Source organism: Acartia tonsa, chromosome 12 (assembly GCF_053477335.1).
Source record: "Acartia tonsa isolate MP-2025a chromosome 12, ASM5347733v1, whole genome shotgun sequence".
In the NCBI taxonomy this organism is placed as follows: domain Eukaryota; kingdom Metazoa; phylum Arthropoda; class Copepoda; order Calanoida; family Acartiidae; genus Acartia; species Acartia tonsa.
The window spans coordinates 25817251-25841159 of NC_137271.1; the positions used below are offsets into that span (position 1 = coordinate 25817251).

General features: G+C 32.7%; 2 protein-coding genes across 2 annotated transcripts in view; one reads left to right on the forward strand and one right to left on the reverse strand.

Moving 5' to 3' along the window:
• LOC145334077 (uncharacterized) overlaps window positions 1–13675 on the forward strand; it is a 64484-nt gene extending 50809 nt beyond the window's left edge. Inside the window, exons 20-25 of the mRNA XM_080179360.1 lie at window positions 9441–9514; window positions 9730–9799; window positions 10437–10530; window positions 11337–11420; window positions 12219–12306; window positions 13119–13675. Coding sequence (XP_080035486.1) covers window positions 9441–9514; window positions 9730–9799; window positions 10437–10530; window positions 11337–11420; window positions 12219–12306; window positions 13119–13182 — 474 coding nt within the window. The 3' untranslated portion in view covers window positions 13183–13675. The remainder of the gene's footprint in view (window positions 1–9440; window positions 9515–9729; window positions 9800–10436; window positions 10531–11336; window positions 11421–12218; window positions 12307–13118) is intronic.
• Window positions 13676–14368: 693 nt separating this feature from the next.
• Window positions 14369–22791, reverse strand: LOC145334804 (glutathione peroxidase 2-like). Its single transcript, XM_080180410.1, has 8 exons — window positions 22692–22791; window positions 21073–21180; window positions 20001–20042; window positions 18811–18912; window positions 17855–17932; window positions 16672–16726; window positions 15501–15567; window positions 14369–14734 (listed from the first exon to the last, which is right to left on the reverse strand). The coding sequence occupies exons 2-8, from the start codon at window positions 21091–21093 to the stop codon at window positions 14686–14688; spliced, it is 414 nt and encodes a 137-aa protein (XP_080036536.1). The 5' UTR covers window positions 21094–21180; window positions 22692–22791; the 3' UTR covers window positions 14369–14685.
• Between the last annotated feature and the right edge of the window lie 1118 nt (window positions 22792–23909).

Sequence of the window (23909 nt, forward strand, 5' to 3'; positions counted from 1 at the left end):
ATTAGGAAAAGCATCTCTATTAAAATAATTATTTATTATATAAATCCTGGGCAGGCTTTTAACCTCTCCTTGTTTGGTTGTAGAGGTGGGGATGGGGGGGAGGGTAGTTTAGTTTTTAATTTAGCGAAATCCTTCGACACACACAGACACACACACACACACACACACACACACACACACACACACACTGTTACTTTAATAGAAGGATTATTTTGGATAATAATTTTTTAAAAATGAACACAGCACATAAATTTACCAAAACAAGGATGACAACATCAGACAACATAAATTTGTTGCAAAATAAATTAAATATGGGACATACTTTCATTTTTAGGATGGCTCTGTATCTAAAAGGGCTTCAAAAATAGCTTAAAACCAAGGCTTAAATCTAAAATTGAAATAGCCTAGAACCATCACAGGACCTATGGCATTGCATATACTCAATTATTTTTCGTATTTTTAAAAATAAATTAAGCTTTCTTGGTCTGAAAATTATACTGTTGCTCAAAGTTTTGAAAACACATTCTCTCGGATGTTCGCACAAAATTTTGGGCACTTATATATATAAAGGATTTATTAGAAATAAGATGATTATATTTTTTATGTGGTCTTTTTTCTCTCGATGTTAGTTTTTTGAAGCCACGCTACTTATGAAAATAAAATTACATATTTTTTCAATAACATAAATCACTTGAATCCGACTTATTTACAAAAATTTATTTGATTTGTTATTTCTTTATATAAAAAATTTGCAAATATTCATGTAATGCAAAAATGATGGTTCATTTGAGATTCAATACATTTGGGATTCTTTTTTAATGTAATTCTGCAATTTATGAATATATATTTTAAGATAAAATATAAACTTTTAAAAGAGCAGCTTTTCTAACTTTAGATTTGGTAGACCTGTTCGTCTGTCTGTCTGTCTGTAACTGTAAAGCATCACTATAAGATCGTCTAAAATATGTATATTTTGGAATGACATTTTATTTTTTATTTGTTGCACATTGTCCATAATACTTTATGATAAACTAGCGGCTTCGCCCCTAGCCTCTAGGGGCTTTATTTTTGAAGGTTCAGGGGAGAATTTAAAAAATTTTGTTTACATATTTTTAGATATTTTTTGTATTTTATAACATTTTATTACTCTTTATATCATTTTATAACTCTTTATAACATTTTATAACTCTTTATAACTTTTTATATTGATTTATAATATTTAAAACCCTTGAAATTTTTCTTTTTTTTATTGTTTTTTTTAATCTCTTTGCCATTAGTCTTTTTGGGGCTTTGCCCCCACAGGAGAAGGATGTTTTCACAATCTTTTTGAATGTAATAAAACAAAGTTTAAAAGAAGAAAAGAAATTTAAAAAGAAGAAAAATAATTGAAGATATAAAGAAAATATAAAAAAGTATAAAAAAGTATAAAAAAAATATAAAAATAATAAAAATTAATAAAAACATATAAAAATATATAAAAACATAAAAAACATTAAAATTAGAAAAAAATATGAAATTTTTTTTTGGGGGGGGGGGAAATTTTCATTTTTAGGGGGGGTTGGGGATGTCCCACCCTCCAAGAAAATAGCTTAAAACCACCACAGGACCAATAGGTATATACCCTGAAGAGTAGAATCCAATCGGTTCAGTGGTTACTGAGATCTTAAGCTTCAGACGGACGGACAGACGGACGGACAGACGGACAGACAGACATCAAGCTACTTTGTATTATAGATGATTTTTCAGAATTCTAATTCAGCTGATATTTAATTGTTTGATTAAAGGAATCGTTTACATTTGTTAAAGTTCGTTTGAATGACAGTCTGATCGATAAATCTTTGCTTCTAGTAATTGTTGTCATCCTTGTTTTCTCTAAATGACGAATTACATTTTTTTTAAAGCAATGTAAACTTTTAAAAACTTCATAAAAAACATATTTACCTACAGATTTTCCTTATTCTATACATTTTTTAATGAAAGAATTATAAATCAGTGTATTTTAAGAACAGCATTTAGAAGCATTTCGGTCTTTTCGTGTTTTTAGCAAAAAAATAAGGCCTAATCTCTGGCATCAAACCTGCCCATAGAGGCTCAACGACAGTTGGAAAAATACTCAAATGAAATTTTTTTACAGTAAAAGTGTTTTCAGATTGACCAAATTCGGCCTCGGAGGCCAGAGATTAAGTGGCCAAAAAATTAACTTATTTTAGGTTCAGCAAACCAATAATCTGGGTACACTTTTACAATTTTGCAGACATTTTCATTTCAGAGGCTCAGGAGGGCTAAAGTCCGCTTCGACTACCCCCTCATAAATGGGCCAAAATAGTAAATCTTCAAAAATTTTATTAGAGCAGGTTTTAGGCTACTTTTGATGACCGGGAAGAAAACATAATCCAATTTTGAAAATTTAGAGGTAACTTCAGTTTTTAACCTTAATGGATTGAATCAAATCAGATTAAGTTTAAGTGTCTAATGATATCAGCTTGACGAGCTGGTCATTTTTGCTCCTTCTTAAGCAAGTGATTGGTGGCCTCTGGCGGCCTCGAGCCTCAAAAAAACAATCCAAAATGACAATTTTGATGTTTAAAAAATCGTAGCTCAGCTCCTAATTGACCAAAATTTTTGGTTTTTATACTTTTAGAATTGTCTGACCTGTAGTTATAACATACTGAAAGGTCAAAGCTCTAGCTAAAGGTTAAAGGTTCAAAACCCTGCATTGAAAGTGGAAAATGGCTGTATTTTGGAAATAAGCTCATAAAAAATTCAATTTCTTGTTTGTCTTTTATTGAAACCATTTATTGTGCATATACATTTCTCATAACTATCAACAACCTCCAGTTGATTTTTGAAAATCAGTCAACTACAACCTAACCTAACCTAACATTGCTGATTTAACCTAAATAGCATTCTAGTTCCGAGTTTTTTTAGGATCTTAACAAAATTTCAAAACTTGATAATAGACTTATTTATTTGCCATTATTGCACTACATATCAATGCCATATCTCATAGGTGGCAGGTGTGAGGCCATTTTAAAGTTTTGATATTTTTGAGTGTTTTTTTTAGGTTACAACAATGTAATTCTTGTTTGTCTATTGAGTTATTGAAACCATTTATTGTGTATATACATTTCTTATAACTATGTACCACTTCCAAGTGATTTTTTGGAAATCAGTCAACTCTAATCTAATCTAACTTATCTTTTCTGGTTTTTCCATAACCAGCACTCTAGCTTCGAGGTCTTTTAACATTTTAACAAAATTTCAAAACTAGCTAATAGACTTATCTATTTACAATTTTTGCACAAGAAATTAAGTTCATATCACAAAGGTTGCAGGTTTCAGGCCCTTTCAAAGTTTGATTATTTATTAAATTAATTTTTATTCATTTTTACCTTCTACAAATGGCAATATGTGTCACAAAAATTTGGTCTTTACATTTTTAGAAATGTCTGACCTTCAGTTATAACATACTAACAGGTCACAGTTCTAGATGAATGTTTAAGGTTCGAATCCCTGCATTGAAAGTAGAAAATGGCTTAATTTATTGTTTGTCTATTGAGATATTGAAACCATTTATTGTGCATATACAGTAACCCTTGTCAAGCGGGAGAAGGTTACACTACTCTACCCCTAACCCTCGCCCAGTTATAGGCTCCCTTTCCCTACTTAAGCGCAATTAGACTACCGTAATCCAGCCTCAAGACACTCTTCCTTAGGCCAGGACACCAATACCCAGGTTATCTACTACCCAGCTAAGCCAGGGTATCCCCAAAGTAGCCCTCTGGAAGCTAGAACTAAAGATCTTTAACTAACTGTTGTTAAGATATCTCCAACCGTAGTCTATTTATAAGCCTTCTATACTAAGCTAAGAGGGCTCTATCTACCCTCTAAAGGACAGTTTTACATCGTAGACTAGCTTAGTAGACACTTTTGTGTTGCCATTTAACGCTAAAACCTCCATCAAGTCCATAAAGGGTCACCAAGATAGACGCACATCATAGTTCCCCAAGAAAATACACTAGATTTCAAAATTACACTTATTAAATATGTTTAAAAACATTAAATACCAAATTGACAAAATCCATGTTTCTTCGATAACTAGCGAACGGATTGAGCTAGAATCGATGTGAAGGTGTCTAAATGACCGTCTCGACATCACGGACCCACACAAAAAATTTGGTTAATTTTGGACAACTTTTAGGGGGGTAGACCAAACGATGTTTGATTTTTTGATGCAATTTTTGGCTCATTAAAATCCAAAAAATCAGTTTTTCCTAGGAAAACTTTTTTGTTTCTCAACCGATTTTGGACTTCAAGGTGGCAAAATGTCCGTCTCAATATGCTACACACATGTACAAAATTTGGGGTCAAGATTCCAACTCTAAGGGGGCTGGACCACGACTTGTAACTTCAATTTTAGTGAGCCAAAACTTGTATCGATGGACTTACATCTTGTGGTCCGCCTATCTAAAAATTGTCCTAGGATCTTCATCTTAGGAGGGTGAATTCTACTCGGTGAGACGCTCATTTAGACACCTTAACATCGATGGTAGCTCGATCCTAGCCCAAATGGTGGAGAAAACTTAGATTTTTCAATACGTGAGAGGCAGAAATTAGTGAGAGTGAGCCAAAACTTGTATCGATGGAAGTTACATTGTTTGGTCCAGCCCCCTTAAAATTGTCCTAGGTTCACCAAAATTTGTGTGCTTATTCTACTCATTGAGACGAACATTTTGCTGTGTTTAAATCTTATGTAGCTCAATCCTAGCCCAGATAGTGGCCAAAACTTGAATTTTTCAGCGGCACCCTTCTAGGTTTGAAAATTACTTATTTCTTCGATAACTAGCAAACGAATTGAGCTAGAATGGTGTCCTAACTTTTAAAATCTTTTAAACTATTATTTTAATTAACAGAAAGAGTGCAATTTAGTTAAGATCACTGAAGATCAAAATAAATTTATCATCCATTGTCTTATCCCTTTAGTACAAAGTTTTTTTTGTGCGAAGCTTAAGATCTTGACAATTGTTGGAATTTTAAGTGTCTTGTTGTGGTTTTGGGCTATTTATTTGATAAATGCAAGAAAACAGATAAAATGCTATCTAAATTCTAAATATTACAGTTGGAAAGGTTGAATTTTTTTCCTCTCTTAAAAATGATTTTTTTCTTCCCTCTAAACTTCTATTGCCAACTTGGCATCTACTGTTAAAAGCAGGGCATGGATTATGAATTAAAGTACTATAAATCAATGGATGTATTATTACTTGGATCTTACACCAGAATTTCATGTTCTATAATAATCAAGTAAACTCTGAAGCGGGCTAAAATAACAATCTCCCCCATCCTCTTTCCTCCAACTGGATAAACGGCTCAACCAAAAAATGTAGGGGAAAATTGCAACCTAAATTGACGACAATTTTTCTCCTTTGATTTCATCCACGTATATTCTATATCCATTTATAAATCAGGGATAAGACTATGGCCCATAAATTGATGTACATCGCCAATGATGATACACAAAATTATCCCTTCTGTTAATTAAATTAGTGGTTGAAACATTTTATCACTCAACCTAATAAACCAACAGAACAAAATTCAATAAAAGTCCCCAAAGTTGTTGAGCCAACGAATAAAAAACGTACTTACAAAACTTTGGGGACTAGCATAAAAACACCATAATGTCCCCTCAGCTCTTTCTCTGACTACAAATGCACAGGAAGTTGACAAACTCTAAACCACAGAAAACTGAGAAGACAACTTGTTTTCTCATTATTTCACAAATCATTTATTTTGATAAAGAAGTTTTGAAGCTTAATTATTGAAAACTGATAATTCTTGTTTCTGATAAAAAAAGGTATTAAAGATAAGTGGGTTATACTGAGCAATACTTTTAATTTAATAATTGATAATCGAGTTGGATATATTCACCCACCCAACTTTATTGCCTGTATATAAAACATAATAGGTGACGTATTGTGGTGTAGCTCCTTTTTATTTGTAGAATAGCTACTCTATAACTTTAGTATTCCAGTACGTCCATACGTTTATGTACAGAAAAACAGAAAACTCTATCAGTAAGTTCATGTAAAATAAAAGAATTGTCCTATTGGTTATAAATCTTAAACAAAATTGTTTTTGATTCTGATAACAAAAAAGCTATCATTTTGGAAGAAAAACAACTCTATTGTTATAATCTTTATCTACAACGGTAAGTACGTCCATTTTGAATTATAATAGCGATTCTTCTATAAGGTAAGCAACTCTGTAATTTGACCAAAAATTTAACAACCAAAACATAGTTACCTTGCTTAGAACTATAATTAAAAATTTGATTTTTTTAAAGATCTGATTTTAAGGATGTTTTTAACTTTTTATCCTTGTAAATCTCCATAACAGAAGTTTATTATGAATTTGATTGAAGCCTTTTTATGGAAATATGCTAGGGATCTAAAGGAATAAGACTATGGCTGATGTATATCCCCATGTTAATACACAAAATAACCCCTTAGATTACAATTAGTGTTTAAAACGTATGGACACTTTCCAATCAAAATTTATCAAAAGTCCCCAAAGTTGTGAAGCCAATAAATAAGAAAACGTTATCATAAAACTTTGGGTACTTGTGTAAAAAAAGCGCATTGTCCCTCTCTCTCTGTAGAATTCATTATTCAGTGGCGTGAACAGGGTTTGCCAGGGGGGTGCGCTAATCATATACCTATCAATATATATGACATTCAATATACAATATATCTATCTATCTATCCATCTGAAAAAACAAATGGGAAATTCACATTTCTATAATTATACATTTATACCTTTGGTCACCTGACTAACAGACTCTGAGACAAATATTTACAGAATTGACACAGAAAAAAAGAGTCCTTTATCTTAATTAGTGGCCGAGAAAATTGCGTTATCACCTAAACCTGACATACGGAAGGACAGCCATAGTAGTTAGTGAGAAGATTCAGCCAAAGTAAGATGAAGAGTAGCTGCAAAAAAATGTGTCTTATTTTGTAAATTTCCGTTAAAATTAAACATTGTCTCTAACTTTGAAATAAAAAAAAATTCACAGGGATCTAAAGGGATAAGATTATGGCTGACTAATTGATGTACATCCCCAATGTTGATACACAAAATAACCCCTTATGTAGGTGCTTGAAACGTATGGACACTCAATTTAATAAATCAACCATTCAAAATTCATTAAGAGTACCTAAAGTTTTTAAGCTAACGAATAAGAAAATGTTATTATAAAACTTTGGGCAAATCCATGTCTTTATTAGCATGACTGACAGGGACAAAAGAATAAATAAATGCTAATTTATGAGAGGAATCTAAACAGATGCACCAAGTGTACATTGAAAACAACAAAAAACTATCACATTTCATTTTTCTGGTAATGTTTGTTGTACCTCCTCGCTGTTCTGCAATAGTCTAGCGTCCATATATTTCATTGGTAACAAACTTTCCCGTTTTTTTGTTTATATGAATAAATAATAAGGCTTACAAAATTATTGATTGTGAAGCTTAGGATACAATTAACAGCAATATTTGCTAAAGGTTTGTCCCTGAAAGTTTGAATTTAATATGGCAATTCAAACCAGCCTAAATTAACTACTGACGGACGGACGTACTAACCCTAATCATAGAAAAACTATTTTTTTTGCTGTTCTAAAAGAACACTTATTTTGAAGTTTTGGAAAATTTGGCAATAGACATAAAAGGTTTAGATCTACAATTTCAAAATTATACCAATAAGGAAAATAGTATAGGAAGTTTTCGACCAAATCATTAATTTTGAAGGTATTTATTACTCAATGTAACACATATGTCAATTATAAAAAATATCTTCTTCTGCCAAAAATTTTTTTTAATATGTGTTTCTGAATAACCATCTAAAGCAATAAATCTATTGATTTTAGCAAACGGAAACTTGTATAATGGGTATATTAGCCATAAACTCAGAGACTTAAAGGGATAAGCTATATAAAATTTTAAAAAATCCCCAAAGTTATTACACCTACAAATAAAAAAACGTTATTATAAAACTTTGGGGACTAGAGTAATGAGCAGCCTAATGTTCCCTCCCTGTATGATGAAGAATGAAGAAAATCCTTCCTCCATGGGAACTGTTTAAAAAATGTATTGCCTTTCAATGAAATTGGTTACTTTGACATCCCATGCGTTTAAAAACTGCAGCATCTTTTATTTACTTTTTTTATTCGGGAAATGTTTAGGTATTAATTAAAATTTTCAACAACGAGGCAGTATCAAAAGGCTACTTTTTCTAATAAAATGAAATATACTTTTTCAGATTACAACAGGGAGGGATTAGTCAATGCCGAAAAAATATCCCATCTTATCATAAGAAAGTACCAACTACGTAAAGACAAATTAGACGATTTTTTGGGGGGGGAAGAATTTACATTCCATTGTCTCCTCCCTGAAGCAATAAGCAAAAAAACGACAAATTTTAAGTTTTCTTTATTTAAAGTAAAGAGGGCTAATTTGCAGCTACTCTCTATTTCAATATTCGTCTGTTTTTTTTAAAATTTACTTTACTGAATGTTGTCATTTTAGTTTAGTTATGTAAGGTTAAGTAATGGTTAAGCAGTTTCCTACAGGGTTGGAAATAAAGACCTGTAGGATTGGAGATCCCCGCAGGGTCCAGAAAAGGGAGGTTAGGGTGTGTTAAGTTAAGGTTAGGTTTGCCCGCAGTGTTAGGAGGTTTGGATTAAGGAATGCAGGGACTTACTCTCCCCCCCTCCTCCCTTGAGGTTTGGTGATTACGTGTGTGAAAGAATTTTTGAAATAAGTTAAGAAACAAGAAAGTTAAAAAAAATGTGGGGAGAGGGGGAAATACCTCCCACCCCCCTCCCTCTTTCTCCGGGGGTTGGTGATGTCATGTGTGAAAGAATTTTTTTAATTGGTTAAGAAACAAAAAATGAAAAAATTTAGGGGGGTGAGGTCGCCCCCCTCTTCCCCCATCAACCCCACTCGATACCTCCCCACCCTGGGTTTAGTGAAAGAATTTTTGAAATCCGTTCATAAACAAAGAAGTTAGGTTTTGCTAACTGGTTTTGCTCCAGTTGAATTTAAATTTCATATTAATATAAGTAAGAGATTGGGTGAATTTTTGCATTCAATAAAACTTAAACTTTACTAAGTTTATGATTATTTATAAACAATACTTTCTTATCTTTAACATCTTTATTACCGTTACATATCAGATTTGTAAAATGGCTCCTAAACACCAAAAATCTTTGAAAAAAATCGCCTTTGAAGAAATTATTTAGCTCCCAAAATTCTGGGATTATATATGTAAATTTGCTTATAATCTTTACTATAATACATATGAGATTCGATATTGGGAGCCAGAAAAAAATAGGAGCCGACTCGCGGATTTTGTATGTTTCTAATATACATCATTGTTTTCTTAGGTTGGTGATATGAATCTAATTTTGATATGTTCTATTCTATCCACAGTTAAACCTACAGTTGTTCTTTTTCTGAGGTAAATGGATAGACAGTAGATATATTAGTTAACCTATATATTAAAGCAACAGAATGTCTGCCTCTCATCTATATGTATATATGCTAAGATATCATCCACAATCTTCAGAGAAGTATTACATTTGTTCAGGGAAGGTTTTTTGGCTTTTAGCAGGCAGGATGATAAAAAAAGAAATATATAATTATATGATGATAAATACATATATACATTTTCAGTGCTTATGAGAAAGATGCCACACCTATAGCTCTGGTTTTCATAAATATGTTTGATTTGTGCATGCCTATGGTAAGTAAACTAGCAGACATACTGACATATATTTGTTATTTATTAAATATTTTGCTCAAGTATTTGTTATTTAACTAGGAACCATGTCATAATATGTACATTTAAAAACAGCTAGTTCAATTTATATGTCATCTATGATCATCTTAATTTACATAAACTAAAAATTTCACCATCTTTGAAACTGCCAATTTAATAAACCATATAAATACAGAATGGCATGAAGTATTAAGAATACTCCTAATCAATTTTAAACATATAAATGCACAAAAGAGGGAAATAATAAGACCTCTACAAAAAATGTTTATCATGCGCAGCATATTATATGGTAACTGTTATGAATTGATAATCTAAAAAAATCTACAATTCGCATGATTCATCTGTACGAAATTTTTTTTACATAATAATAAATATTCTATTACATGAATGTTGCACCAGATTTTCATGTACTCTAATAAAGTGATGCTTGCAGCTGGCTTGAATAACGATTCCCCCACCTACCTCTCTACCCCATCCCCTCCTCTATTATTGGATGAGCGAACTGACCAATAAATGAGGTTCATATTAACAAGCTAAATTGATGAACAATGTCTCTATATCCACGTATATCCTATATCCATTGCTATAACCTTAATTTTAGTGGGTGGGTGTGGTTGGTTATGCCGCCCTTGTGGCCCCTGAACATCTCAGAGGAACATCTCTTGGGCTCTGTGCCACATTCACTTTTGTTCTAGGCAAGGATACATTTAATTTCAGGGATCTGAAGGGATAAGACAATGGGCGATTAATTGATGTAGATCCCCAATTGTGAAAACATACCATTCCTTCTGTAGATTAAAATTAGAGTTCAAATCGTTCGGACAATTAACCAACCAATTAAAATTTAATGTAAGTTTATTAAGACAACGAATACGAAATTAGTATTATACAACTATGGAGACTTGTGAATTAACAGCCCAATATCCACTCTCTCCCTCGTTTAATTCTGACTTTCATAGAGTATTGACACCGATAAAATAGGGATCTTTCCAATTTATTCTCAATTGTCACTTCCCACCCTGGGATTTCAAAGTCTTAATCAGACACGCAAAGGATAGGAAAATAAAAAGATATTTTACTCAAAATGTAAATAAATAAGAAATATGATGCTGTGAGTATTGGTGCAAAAAATGGGGACATGATTCCAGTGACGTCATATTTTTCTTTCTCGAAAAAGGGAAGGGGGGGAAGAAAAAAAGAGATGGGAGAAAAGGGGGTTTTCCCCATCTCTTTTGAAGAGGTTTTCTTCCCCCCTTCCCTTTTTCGGGAAAGAAAAATATGACGTCACTGGAATCATGTCCCCATTTTTTGCACCAATACTCACAGCATCAAGAAATATATTTACAACTTTTCAGGCATATCCAATTGAAAAAGTTTGAACAATATCAAGGTTTAGTAAAAGTCCCCAAAGTTTTTGAGTCATTTCAGAAGAAAATATGCTTTCTAAACTTTGGATACCAACATATTTTACAGTTTAATGATCTTCTTCATTACTTTTCAGGTAGAGGATTAGGTTCCCTCAGTTCAGGCGCTGTCAACGAATTATTGGGCAGAAAACAGACCATGAAAATTTATGGATTTGGAAGTATGATTATATTCTAGAAGTGATATTTCTCTGTCGCAGTCTTAATCATTTGCCGTTCTTCCTTATATTAAAGTATCAGGATCTCTATCTGTATTTAGGTTATACGCTAAACCGATATGGTATCACTTTACAATATAACTTCTAATAGGTCCTGGGAAAGTTTATTAATATTTTTGAGGAGGGTATCAACACCCTCCTAAAAGAATCGCCCCTTGATTTTTTAACCTTTTCTTTTTAAAACTAAAATTGAAAGTTAAATGGGTCAACTTCCCCTCAAATGCCCCTATAGGCCTCTATTAGTAGAAAGTCCAGAAATCAATTCTATTGATCTTAATGTTGACAGCTTTTATTGGCACCAAATTTGTATAGAATTGTCCTTTTTTGATACTTTCCAGAATGGCTTACAAATTGATTAATACCCACTTTATTAAAACCGGTTCTCAGCCATATTGTAAAAACCATTTATAGCATCGTAATACAGGCAATTTTCCAAGAAATAAAAACCATACAATTAATACCAGTTTTGTTAGTTATAATTTTTAATCTTATTATTCGCGGAAAGCTTGTTTGTCATACAATGCAATAAATGACTAATTTCCGTGATTCTGTCATTCATGCTACATAAGATATGCATATATTTATTTTCAAAGGTTTCGTGATTTTCTATTTATCATTTCTCCTCCTTCCTTTATGACTACTGATAATCTGCTATAGAACTCACTTTGCTACTTATGTTAATTGTCAATGATCCTGCTAATGATGGAGCTTTGCTTTAATTTCATCCTTGTTTAATTTCAGCCATGGTGATATTAGTGGGTTTGGGAATATTCTACCATGTGTATGTGAAGCATCAAGAAAAATATCTAAATCATACCAATAATAACCCAGGAAAATATGAATCCATTATTTAGTTTGAAAGATTTTTATGATTTTAAATTTTATCTTTTTATTGAATATGGATACAACCGCCTAACTCTAAATAACACCTCTTTTGTGGTCTATAATAGAAGATGATTAAAGTCCCTCAACAGATTATGACGTAATACGATGAAATAACCAATGAGAGGCCAGCATAAATTTTACCATTTGTCTATTACAGTGTATACTGGTCTCTCATTGGCTATTTTATCGAATGACGTCATAATCTGTTGAGGGACTTTAATCATCTTCTCTATTATACAATCTTCTAAAGCTCAACCTTCCCTACACCACTCTCAATTTTTGGGTGTGCTCTATGGCAAAACCCTTTGCACGCCACTCAACTCCATTTTTATATTTGAATGATAATCATCATATTTCTTGTTAAGTTTTCTATATAATTTATCAGTTTGCCTGTTGCAGAGCTGCTTTATAGTTTAATTTGGTAGTCTATCGGTGATGCTATAATGCTATCCATTAGGTTTCGTGATTTTATACTGAACATTAATCAAACATTCTCTAGTTTTCTTATCCCACTGAACATCTGTCTTAAACTTTCTTATCCATCCATTTATTTTTTGTGCTTCGCTACTTATGGATGTTGTCATCCTTTTTTATTCTTATTTTTATCAACCATTTTCTAAATTATTTTCGTTATTTACCTCAAAGTTAGTAATGCTTTTTAAAGGAAAATTAAACAGTATTTTGTATAATTGCCGCTTTTACTTTAATTTAAAAATCTGTCAAAATACAGCTTTTCAGAAATGATTCATATTTTATAGAAGAAACAGATAAAGAAAAAGGAGAAGTCGAGCTGCAAGAAACAAAACAAACTGTGTGTTAATCAATATATTATTAAAAGCGAAGCTTTTCTATAATTAGGGTCGGTCCGTCCGTCTAGAACGGATAGTTTTTTTTCGATAATTTAGGCATGTTGGATTCATCCTATCGATTTCAAACTTTGCATGGTGATTCCTTTAGAAGTTAGGTGCGATTTAAAAGAGTAGCAACTCTATAATCGTTACCAGAATATCCATACGTCCATTTCATTTATGTTGATTTTTAACTTTTTTTAACAACAAATTTTTATATGATAAATTATCTGATTGATCTGATTTTTTAGAATACTGATTCCTAGGACAACAAAGTACAATGTTATAAGCGAAGCATCTCTATAATCAAGTCCTTGAAACGTAAGTATGTTCTTAAGCATTATCCTGTATTTAAGCAGTTTTTCAACAAATTTACTTACAATTTTGATTCGACATTAATTTTCAGAGCTTCGCTTTTATGGATATTGTCATCCTTGTTTTAAAAATAAAATACCTACTATTTTTTGTCTAGTTTTATTTTATTTTTCTTCAGACTTTTCCTTAAAATGTTGAGATCCTTGAGAAGGAATTCTTTCATAAGAAAGGTAGAGGTATAATTTTCTTTCTCGTATTCATTCGAATCCGGTGGATAGGAACCGGTTCTCATCCATACGAAAAAAAACTATGTCTAGCATCGTATTATTTCCAGCTTTCTACGAATATAAAAAAGTACAATCATAAGATTAAAACAGTTTTTTTAGTGGGTGCCTTCGGCACCTCGGGGCTTAAAAAAACTAGTTTTAATCTCATAATTGTACTTTCTATATCCGCGGAAAGCTGTTTATAATACTATGCGAGAAATAACTATTAATATATCTTTCCTTTATACGCCAGCCACCTATTTTACTTTTAGCTGAACGATCATTCCATTTACGAGATCTTGCTAGAAACACAAGAAAAGTAGAAAATAACTATGAAATTTGTTTTCCTAGCGGCTACGCCTCTAGAGGTACTTTAAAGCAATGTAAGAGGATAAGCTCGACCTTCCATTTTCAAATTTAGAATTTTTGAATCTGAACCCACACAAAAAAGATTTAAAAGCTTTTAAGAACCCTTACTGAAAAGAAGAGCCAAGTTGGTTCAGTGATTATTAAGACAGACAAATATAAAAACACACATCCTATTTTTTTAATGAACAATGTAAAACAAAATCAGCAATACTTTTTAAAAACATTTATTAACTCTCTAAGGTTCCAACAAAATGTAAAGTAAAAATCCTCAATTATACCACAAATCTTAAGATTTTTCAAGGTATAATATCATAAAAATTCACATAATGCTTTAACATAATCAACATAAAAATACCAACAAAAAATCCTCCCTCAAGAATTTTAATGGGCATTAACGATAACAACAAAAAGAGTCTAAAATGTTAGATTACAACCTTTTAACATTTAATCATTCAGAAATTTAAAATCACAGTGCAAAAAATGCGGGAAAAAGTGGAATGGCACAAATAATGATGGAGATTTTGTTTATAGAAGCTTCTTTATGTCGTCTTCGACATTGGATGTCAGGAAGTATCTGAAATAAATGTATATATTAATAATTGGATATATTAATAATTGGATGCTACAACAGATTTCCATGTTTTCTAATAAAGTAAAACTCGCAATCGCTAAAATAACCATCCATTCCCTCCCCTACTCGATAAACAACCTGACCATTAATTGAGTTATGTTAGCAACCTTAATTGGCGATAATTTTCCCCTTTCATTATATCCACGTATATTCTATATCCATTAACAATAAGAAATACAATAATTAAGGGAAACAGTAAGTGTCGAACTATGACGTCTGAAAAAATTAACAATTAAGCAATAAGAAGCCAGTATTCACTGTGGTAAAATATATAGCGGCCTCTCATTGGTTAATTGTTAATTTTTTCTGACGTCATAGTTCGACACTTTTACTGTTTTCATAATTAAGTGTGGAAAAAACCCGGCTGCTGTTTTGCAGCTACTTATAAACCCAAGGTAATATTAAGAGAATCCAGAGCAACATCCGAATGTAATGGGATGCAATACTCTAACACCCAAGAATATTAGGTTAGGTAACATCCAACAGACAACCAACCCTTTGACTGCACGACCTTTGTCTGAGAAGGAAGCTAGTAAAAGTAGCTGACTCAGATTATGACCAAAATTAACCAATGAGAGGCAACTATAAATTTTACCATTGGTCAATTACAGTGTATACTGGCCTCTCATTGGTTAATTCTTTTTTGACGTTATAATCTAAGTCAGCCACTTTTACTAGCTTCCTGAGAAGTCCTATTCCAACTATTTACCTTGAATATCTCTTGACTGGCTCTCCGCTGGGGGATATCAAAAACTTCTCAAAGTTCCAGGAAATGTCTAAAATTAGAATAATAAAAATAGGTATTCATCGCATCGTATTATAAAAAGCTTTCCGCAGATATTAAAATGAAAAAAATAAAAGATTAAAACCTTCAGTCCCTTGGGGCTAACAAAACTGGTATTGATTGTATGATATTTTCTATTATTTTATCAAAATTGTCTGTAATACGATGCTATGCAATGGCATGATATCCCAGTATGGTCGAGAACCAGCTGATATTAATCGGTTTCTAAGCCATATTGGAAATAACATAAGCTGTCCATAAGTATAATTCCGTTCATTCATTATTAAAATGGACATACAGACTTTCTAGAAATTATTATAGAGTTGCAACATTTTTCAATTTATACCTTTATGTTACAGGAATCATTATTTCTAATAAAGATAGGGCAAAATTTAAGCTTTACGTAAGAACAGGCGTATGAATATTTCTAACTAGCTAAAAACTTAAATGTAAATAAGAAATACCAAAAAAAACAATTGTTTAAGTAAGTGAGTGTGAAAAATTTATGTTATGTCATTTGCAATAATCAAATAATTATTTTACTAAAAGGAGAAAATAATGCAAGAAAATTAAAAATAGAAAACAAATTTTGTACAGTTTTAACAGTTTAAAAGTTTAATAAAAAAATAGTATCTTTCTGATGATTGCAAAAGCATGAAACTCTGAGTAAAAGAAAATAAAAATTTAAGATAAAATGTTGTTTTACTTTTAAGTTTTAACAAAATATGTGTACGGTTTCTGTATATATACTTATTGTTTATCAAAATGTGTCTATGCAGGGATATAAAGGGATAAGACAATAGTCAATAAATTTATGTTCACTCCCAATGATAATACACAAAGTTACCCATTCTGTAGATTATAATTAGTGGTTGAAACGTTTAAACTCTCAACTTACTAAACAAACCAATCAAAAATCAATAAAAGTCCCCAAAGTTGGAAAGCCAACGAATAATAAAACGTTATTATTAAACTTTGGGGACTATTTTGATAAACAGGCCAATGTCCCCTCCCTCTCTGGTATATACTGTGTCTGGCACATACTAACGGACAAACTTAATCTTAGAGTAGCTGTACAACTAAAAACCTAGATCACCTGATCGTTTAACAGGCTTCCAGATAATGAATTTTGGATCTCCCATCAAAGACTCCTGAGAAAAATATTTGTTTTAGTTCTGAGGTTATTTGATATTATGATCTTAAAATCGGTTTTTATGTCGGTCAATTTTAGTTTTGTTACAAAATACAGTCTTACGAACACAATTAGGTATTATATAAAGTAGTTAGGTTTTTTGTCCCTTAATATCTTGCAAACCATTTAACCCAAAAATATTTCCATTTAGAAAAAACTAAGATGGTTTTAGGCTATGTTTCTGTAGTCTTAACTCAGGTTTTTAAAATCTTATGGGGAAGGGTAAAATGCAACTATCCCCCCTCCATCTCTTTAGTTCCCTTAGAGGCATCTAGGGAGGCGCGTTCCGCTAGTTTTATTGTAATTTTGTAATTAATTTTAAAGTTGGTTTTTCCTTTAAAATGAGAAATTTACAGCCACAGACTGTCATAATGCCATTTGGACGTACAGACCTGTAATAGTTTAAAAGTAGCAGCAACACTAAAAGTATTGGAACCTGTATTAATGAAAGAGTTGCATGTTTGAAATTGACATAGAAATATTGTAATTTTTACAGAGATACAGGGATGTGAAATAGCGAGGAATAAATCTTCCCTAACTTCTTGCAATTCTGTCTTTGGTAGCTATTATTCCTTATTTCTCAAATTGATGCAACAGCTTACAATGTGTGTTTGTGAGTGTGTGTGTGTGCGTGTGTGAGTGTGTATGTGTGTGTGTGAGAGAGAGAGAAAGATAGAAATACAGGTGTACTTTTTATACATAAATACCGTCAAATGGGGTTGTTAGGCTAGATAGATAGATGAAAGATAGATAGATAAATTAAATAACAATTCATCTGATCGTGTTGACATATCTTTATTTTGATATTTCAACAAATAGAGAGATAGGAGAATATAAAGCTGGACAGACACATAGGTAAATAGATAGATGATACGATGCTATGCATTAATTTTAGTATGGCTGAGAACCGGTTCTAATCCAGCGGATATTATTCAGGTTCGAAGCCATACTGATACAGGAAAAAGTGTACCTGATCGTCTGATGGTGTGGGCATGGCTTCCTTTAAATATGTAAACATATAGTGGGATAGGTAGGTAACTATATAAATTGATACATACATAGGTAGATAGAAAGATAGAAATTATACCTGATCATCTGATGGAGTGGGCATGGCTTTCTTTAAATATGTAAACAAGGGATGTTCATTTTCTCCATTTACTTCCACCTAAAAATTATATCCTTAATTATGTAAAAGTAGCATGATGTTTGTATGTCTTCGTTGGATCGATATGCAGGGGCGTCCAAGCTTTTTCTTTGGGGGGGTAAACATTTTTTAGGGGGGGGGGTAAAATGGCGCGCGAAGCGCGCCGCAAATTTTTTTTACCCCCCCCAAAATTTTTACCCCGGGGGTAAAATTTGCTTGGGGGGGTAATTACCCCCCCTGAAATCTGTTGGCAGGGGTAAATTTAGTTTACCCCCCCCAATCTAAATTTTTTTTATTAGAGATTTTTTATTTTTGGGAAGGTATTTACCCCCCCAAAATTATTTGGGGGGGGTAAATACCCCCTCCTAAATGGTTGGGGGTGCCTACGGCAACCCCAGGGTAGGAGTAAATTTTAAATGGGGGGGGGGGGGTAAAATGAAAAAAATTTTGGGGGCGCCCCATTACCCCCCCTCTTGGACGTCTATGTCGATATGGTTCTCCTATAATGTAAAGTCTCTATTAGGTCCCGGAAAATAATTTTGTTTTTACCAGGAATAAGGTAAGGTTCCTTTGTTCTGACTTCAAAAAGTGGCACTTTAACCCGCGAACTTATTAAAAATTGTTTCCACTACTGCTATGCCAGGGGCGCGACTTAATAGTTAAGGTATAAGGAATGCCTCGGGTAAAAAATAGGCGCAACTCATCACAATGCGCAGTTAGGACTTCCAGACAAATTTCGTTCAATTAGGTCTGCTGGGTGTTACTTAACCTAATACCCCGGCCTAGTGTTGGGCAGAGTAGCAAAGATTTGGCTCCCTTAAATATCCTGGGTTGTTGGAACTGTCGTTAGAGTGTCATGATTGGTAATTGGCACATCCACCCAGACCCCAAAGTCTTACCTTATCGAACATGACAGCTTTGGGAACGAACCCGTTACCCGGTCGCACGTATTTGAGGGCGTTCAAAATCTCGACTCCGCTTGAGTTCTCTTGGTGGCCAAACTGAAATTGTACAGGATGATTAATCCAAAATAGAAACATAGACGTCAATGATGGGGGTGAATTTTCGTATTTTTCACAGTAGCTTTTCTCATATTTCTAGCCCCTGCGGGGGGCTCTAACCCTTGTGGGGCCAATCGCCTAACCCTGTGGGGCAATCACCTAACCCAATATAACCTAACCTAGCCTAAAATAACCTATAAAAAGCCATTTTAAAAATACGACAAAGCGCCCCTTATGGGGCGATGTTACAAAAGTGACTATTCCCCATTATTCTAATAAGACGTCATTTGGGATTTTTCCGCCAAAAGTTGTTAAATTTATCCCCTCTTTTATAGGCATTATAAAGAGCTTCATTTCTGTTATGCACAAATTTCATTTTCTTATCATTTAAATTTTTTTATTGGGTTATTAAATTTTTAGTTACTTATAAATTGCAATAAAGAAATAGTTAAGAGAATAAAACTTCCTTTATGATAAGAAATTAATAATAAATTAATTAAATAGTAAATTTTGTTTAATTATTTAATAATCTGTTTAAAGATAAGATTTTATTATTTTTATAGAGATAAAATGTAATTAAATAATTATAAAAACAATTTTAAAAAGCGTAAGCTTGTTATTGCTGCGCTACTTTTTACATAATTGCTATAGTAAAAATATAATTATTATGATGTAATTTACCATATAAATTTTTTTATAACATTTTATTAGTTTATTACTTTTTTAATCTCTTTTATATTTTTAATTAAATAAGTTTAAAATATGAAGAAATTGTTCTTTAATTTTACTCAAAAATAAAAGAAAACAACAAACGAACATTTAATATAAAAAAAATATAAAATTAATTCATCCACAAAAATTTCAAAAATCGTACTCAAAACACCAAAGGTATTTGAAAATAGTTGTAAAAGATAAAATCAGCTTAAAAGATGCTTTAAAGCAGTCCGACCGTCCTGTTTTATATGCTCAAATATACTCCATGATGATAGGAATGTTGACAAGTTTCAGCCGTATATTGTGAATAGTAGCCGAGAAAATCATGTTTCAGATGGATGGACATACGGAAATTTTAGATAAAAGAACTGTACCTGGTTTGAGGGAAAAGCCAGGATGACCAAGTTATCAGGGTACTGAAAAAAAGTTTAATTTCAATTGATTTTTATTTTGTTAATTATGACAGGGTGTCGGAGCTGTTTAATTTTGATGCGGGTCCGGCTCCGTGGAGCCGTATCTGGAAATACGGCTCCGGCTCCAGCTCCGGCTCCGGCTCTGGCTCCTACCTTAAAATTGATATATCAATTCTTTTTCATTATTGAATTTAATAAAATAAAATAAATAATATAAAATATTTTGCTTTTATTTGATTAAAGCTATAAAGTAGAAGGATGTGTGTCTATTTGTTAAGTAACAATAGTTTTTCAGTTTATTATATGGAAATAGACCGTTGCCAAATTATAATATTACTTTTAAAAAATCATTTTTAGCTAATCTGGAGCCGGAGCCGTTTTTAACGAAAAATACGGCTCCGGCTCCACCAAAAATGTTGCTGCTACCGGCTCCTGGCTCCGAAACACTGATTTTTACATCTTAACGTGTTTCTTGTTAACAAAAAGCACAATACCAAAATTATAAGGAGGTTTACTTTGAAGTTCCAAATCGAACAGATAATCCCCTTCTCCCCTATTTTGAAGTTGATTAAAAAAAGGAGTTTTTATTTGGTTTAGATCATTTTAGGTTAGGTAATATTAGGTACCATGTAGCCCCGCAGGTTTAGTAACCCTCTGAAGGGATTATCCATAGAAAAAAATAAGGGGTGGGCTCTGTGCTCCATAGGCACTTTTGAGGGAAAGTACTAAACATTTCTCACCAAATATTATGTTAACAACATCTGTCAAAGCATCAGTGACATAACAAGAACATTGGGCTTTTTATAACACTAGTCCCCAAAGTTTAATAATAATGTTTTTCTATTCATTGGCTTGACAACTTTTGGGACTTTCTTGAATTCTGATTGGTTGGTTTATAAAGTTGAGTGTCCAATCGTTTCAACCACTAATTGTAATCTTCAGAAGGAACAAATTTGTGTATCATCATTAGAGATGTACCTCAATTTATCGGCCATTGTCTTATCCCTTTAGATCCCTGAACAAATTCACTAACCTTCTCCAGAAGTTCATTCATCTGGGTGAAGTCCCTGACGGTTGTGCCTCAGAGGGAGGCGGTGTTAAGGATCAGCACAGCCTTGCCCTTGTAGTCGGACATGGACACCTACAACAAGATATTTATATAGTTGTGCCTCAGGTGGAGGCGGTGTTCAGGATCAGCACAGCCTTGCCCTTGAAGTCGGACATGGACACCTACAACAAGATATTTATATAGTTGTGCCTCAGGTGGAGGCGGTGTTCAGGATCAGCACAGCCTTGCCCTTGAAGTCGGACATGGACACCTACAACAAGATATATATATAGTTGTGCCTCAGGTGGAGGCTGTGTTCAGGTTCAGCACCGCCTTGCCCTTATAGTCTGACATGGACACCTACAAAAAGAAATATATATAGTTGTGCCTCAGAGGGAGGCGGTGTTGAGGATCAGCACCGCTTTGCCCTTGTAGTCGGACATGGACACCTGAAACATTGGGTAAAACAAGAGGGGGAAGGGGTTAAATAACTGTATGTACCCACCCCGTGGACCCTATGTCGACTCTCAATTGGATTTTTGAATATCAGCCAATAGCATCGTAAATATTAACACAACGCATTAAAGTTTGCTAACAGACAAAAAGGTACCCAAGGCCGGGGCCAGGTAAAAGTCTGGGTTATACATTAATACTTTTTGTCATTTATTCTTCAAGAGATGTAAGTAGATCACACATTGTAGAAATTCGGCCATATAATTTTGAATAAAAAGTATGATAAACAACTTAACAATCTGGAATTAACGAGCAGACGCTCACGGTTTATAAAAAAAGAGCGAACAAAATAAGAGAAGGATAGATAGATAATCACGAAACATATAAACAAATATCATTTGTAGCATGACAGAAAGACTGTCGGTCCAAATAAATTGTATACTGGATGCCTATTGTTACAAAAAATCTTCTCTAAATATTTCACCTCTTTAACTTAATCACAGAAAATTACAGTTTCCCAATAGCGTTACAGACGGACAGACAAAGTTAGATACAGAGTAGCTTCTCTACTAAAAAAAACAAGTAATACACTAATACTTAATATTATTATCCAAAAGAAAAAGATGTCATATTTCTCAAAGATATGTAAAGCGACAAAACAATACAAAAAAATTAACATTATACCACGAATAAAGTAATACATATAAAAATGAAAGTTAAACACATCCGAAAAGTTTGGAAGTTGCAGGTTTTTAAACACATGTATGTCCCATCCCTGCGGGAGGTTCTAACCCTGCAGGGTTAACATTTACATAATATAACCTAACCTAACCTAAAGTAAAACACAATTACAAGAAAAAAAAACCCTTTATTTTCCATTATTTTAAAATAAGAGGGGGGGGGGAGGGGTGAGCGTCATAGAATTCCAAGGATAGGGCTAAAGGTTTGTTTACTCCCATCAAACTCTAAAACCTCTCATTTTTCTCAAAATATTTAAAAATGCATTAGATTACCCCCCTCAAACCTTTGAAACCACTCACACTACCCAGCTTAAAAATAAATATCTTGAACATCTCAAAAAAGCGGGGGTTTTCTTTGCACCACTAGGCACTTCAAAGAAAAGCGCCAAAGATGGTCTATAAATTACTCACCACTTCTCCATCCAACTTTCTTGCTCTAATGCTGTAAAAAGACATCTTGATTCTGCAACAATAATATTTGTTTATAGACAGCTTTTCGCGGATAGTAAAGTGGAAAACTATGACATTAAAACCAGTTAGCCATACGCCTCGGCTAACAAAACTGGTATTAATTTTATGATCTTTATTTTAGTCTTTAATTCGATTTTATGTATATGATTTTTCAGTATGGCTTAGAACTGGTACTAATCCTGCGGACATTAATCGGTTTCGAAGCCATACTGTAAATATTTTTTTAAATTTTGATTTTGATAAAAAAAATAAACCTTTTTATGTTCTCACAAATAAACAATTTCCAAGGATGGAGGGGACATGGTGCTTTAAATTATACAGGTATCCAAAGTTGTATAAACATTAAACATGTTCTATGTTGGTTTAAAAGCTTGGGTACTATTTTTAAATATTTTATGATTGGTTAAAACTAAAAGTGCCCGAACCTTTCAACCTAATACTTTATTCTATAAAGGTTCATCAGCATTAAGGATTACAATAATTTCTCCTCCACTGTCTTATCTCGGGTATTTGTTTAAATCAAGTTATCAGCTATTACTTGGGCGGATTGAGATTTCACTTTGGAAAATGGGTAATCATACAATACTGCAAATTTAATGAACAAATAAAGTGTACTTAATCTCTTAATAAACTTTTTTGTAAATTGAACCAAACAATAAGTGTTTTTTTTAAGTCTAAAATTCCAGTTTAATAATCATAAAATTTAATTGACTGAATAAAATTTTGCTTTGTTTGGAAGGAAGTCAACTTTTATGGTTTCACTTTAGAAAGTGTCTTATAGGCGCCTGTTATAACATATATAGAATATCATATAATTGGCAGGGAGTAAGGGAAGGGACATTGGGCAATTAATTCAATTTTAGAGTTTTTTGCTGAGATACCATGAAATCCAGATTTATCCAGAAAATTTAAAGAAAATTGTAAAGGGTATGTTATTTAAATCTAGAAAAACTTTAAAATAAGAAAACTGTTCTCAGAAAAAAAGCATTCATTTGAAAATTAGATTACCAGTATATCAGACTGACGTAACCATTCTGTAATCAATTATTAGAAAAATCTCCCTGGAACCGTTCAACCCATATTTATAATCTTTAAAATACCACCGTATGCACGAATTGAATTTAAGGGTTCTTAGATTGTTTATTACACAAATATCAC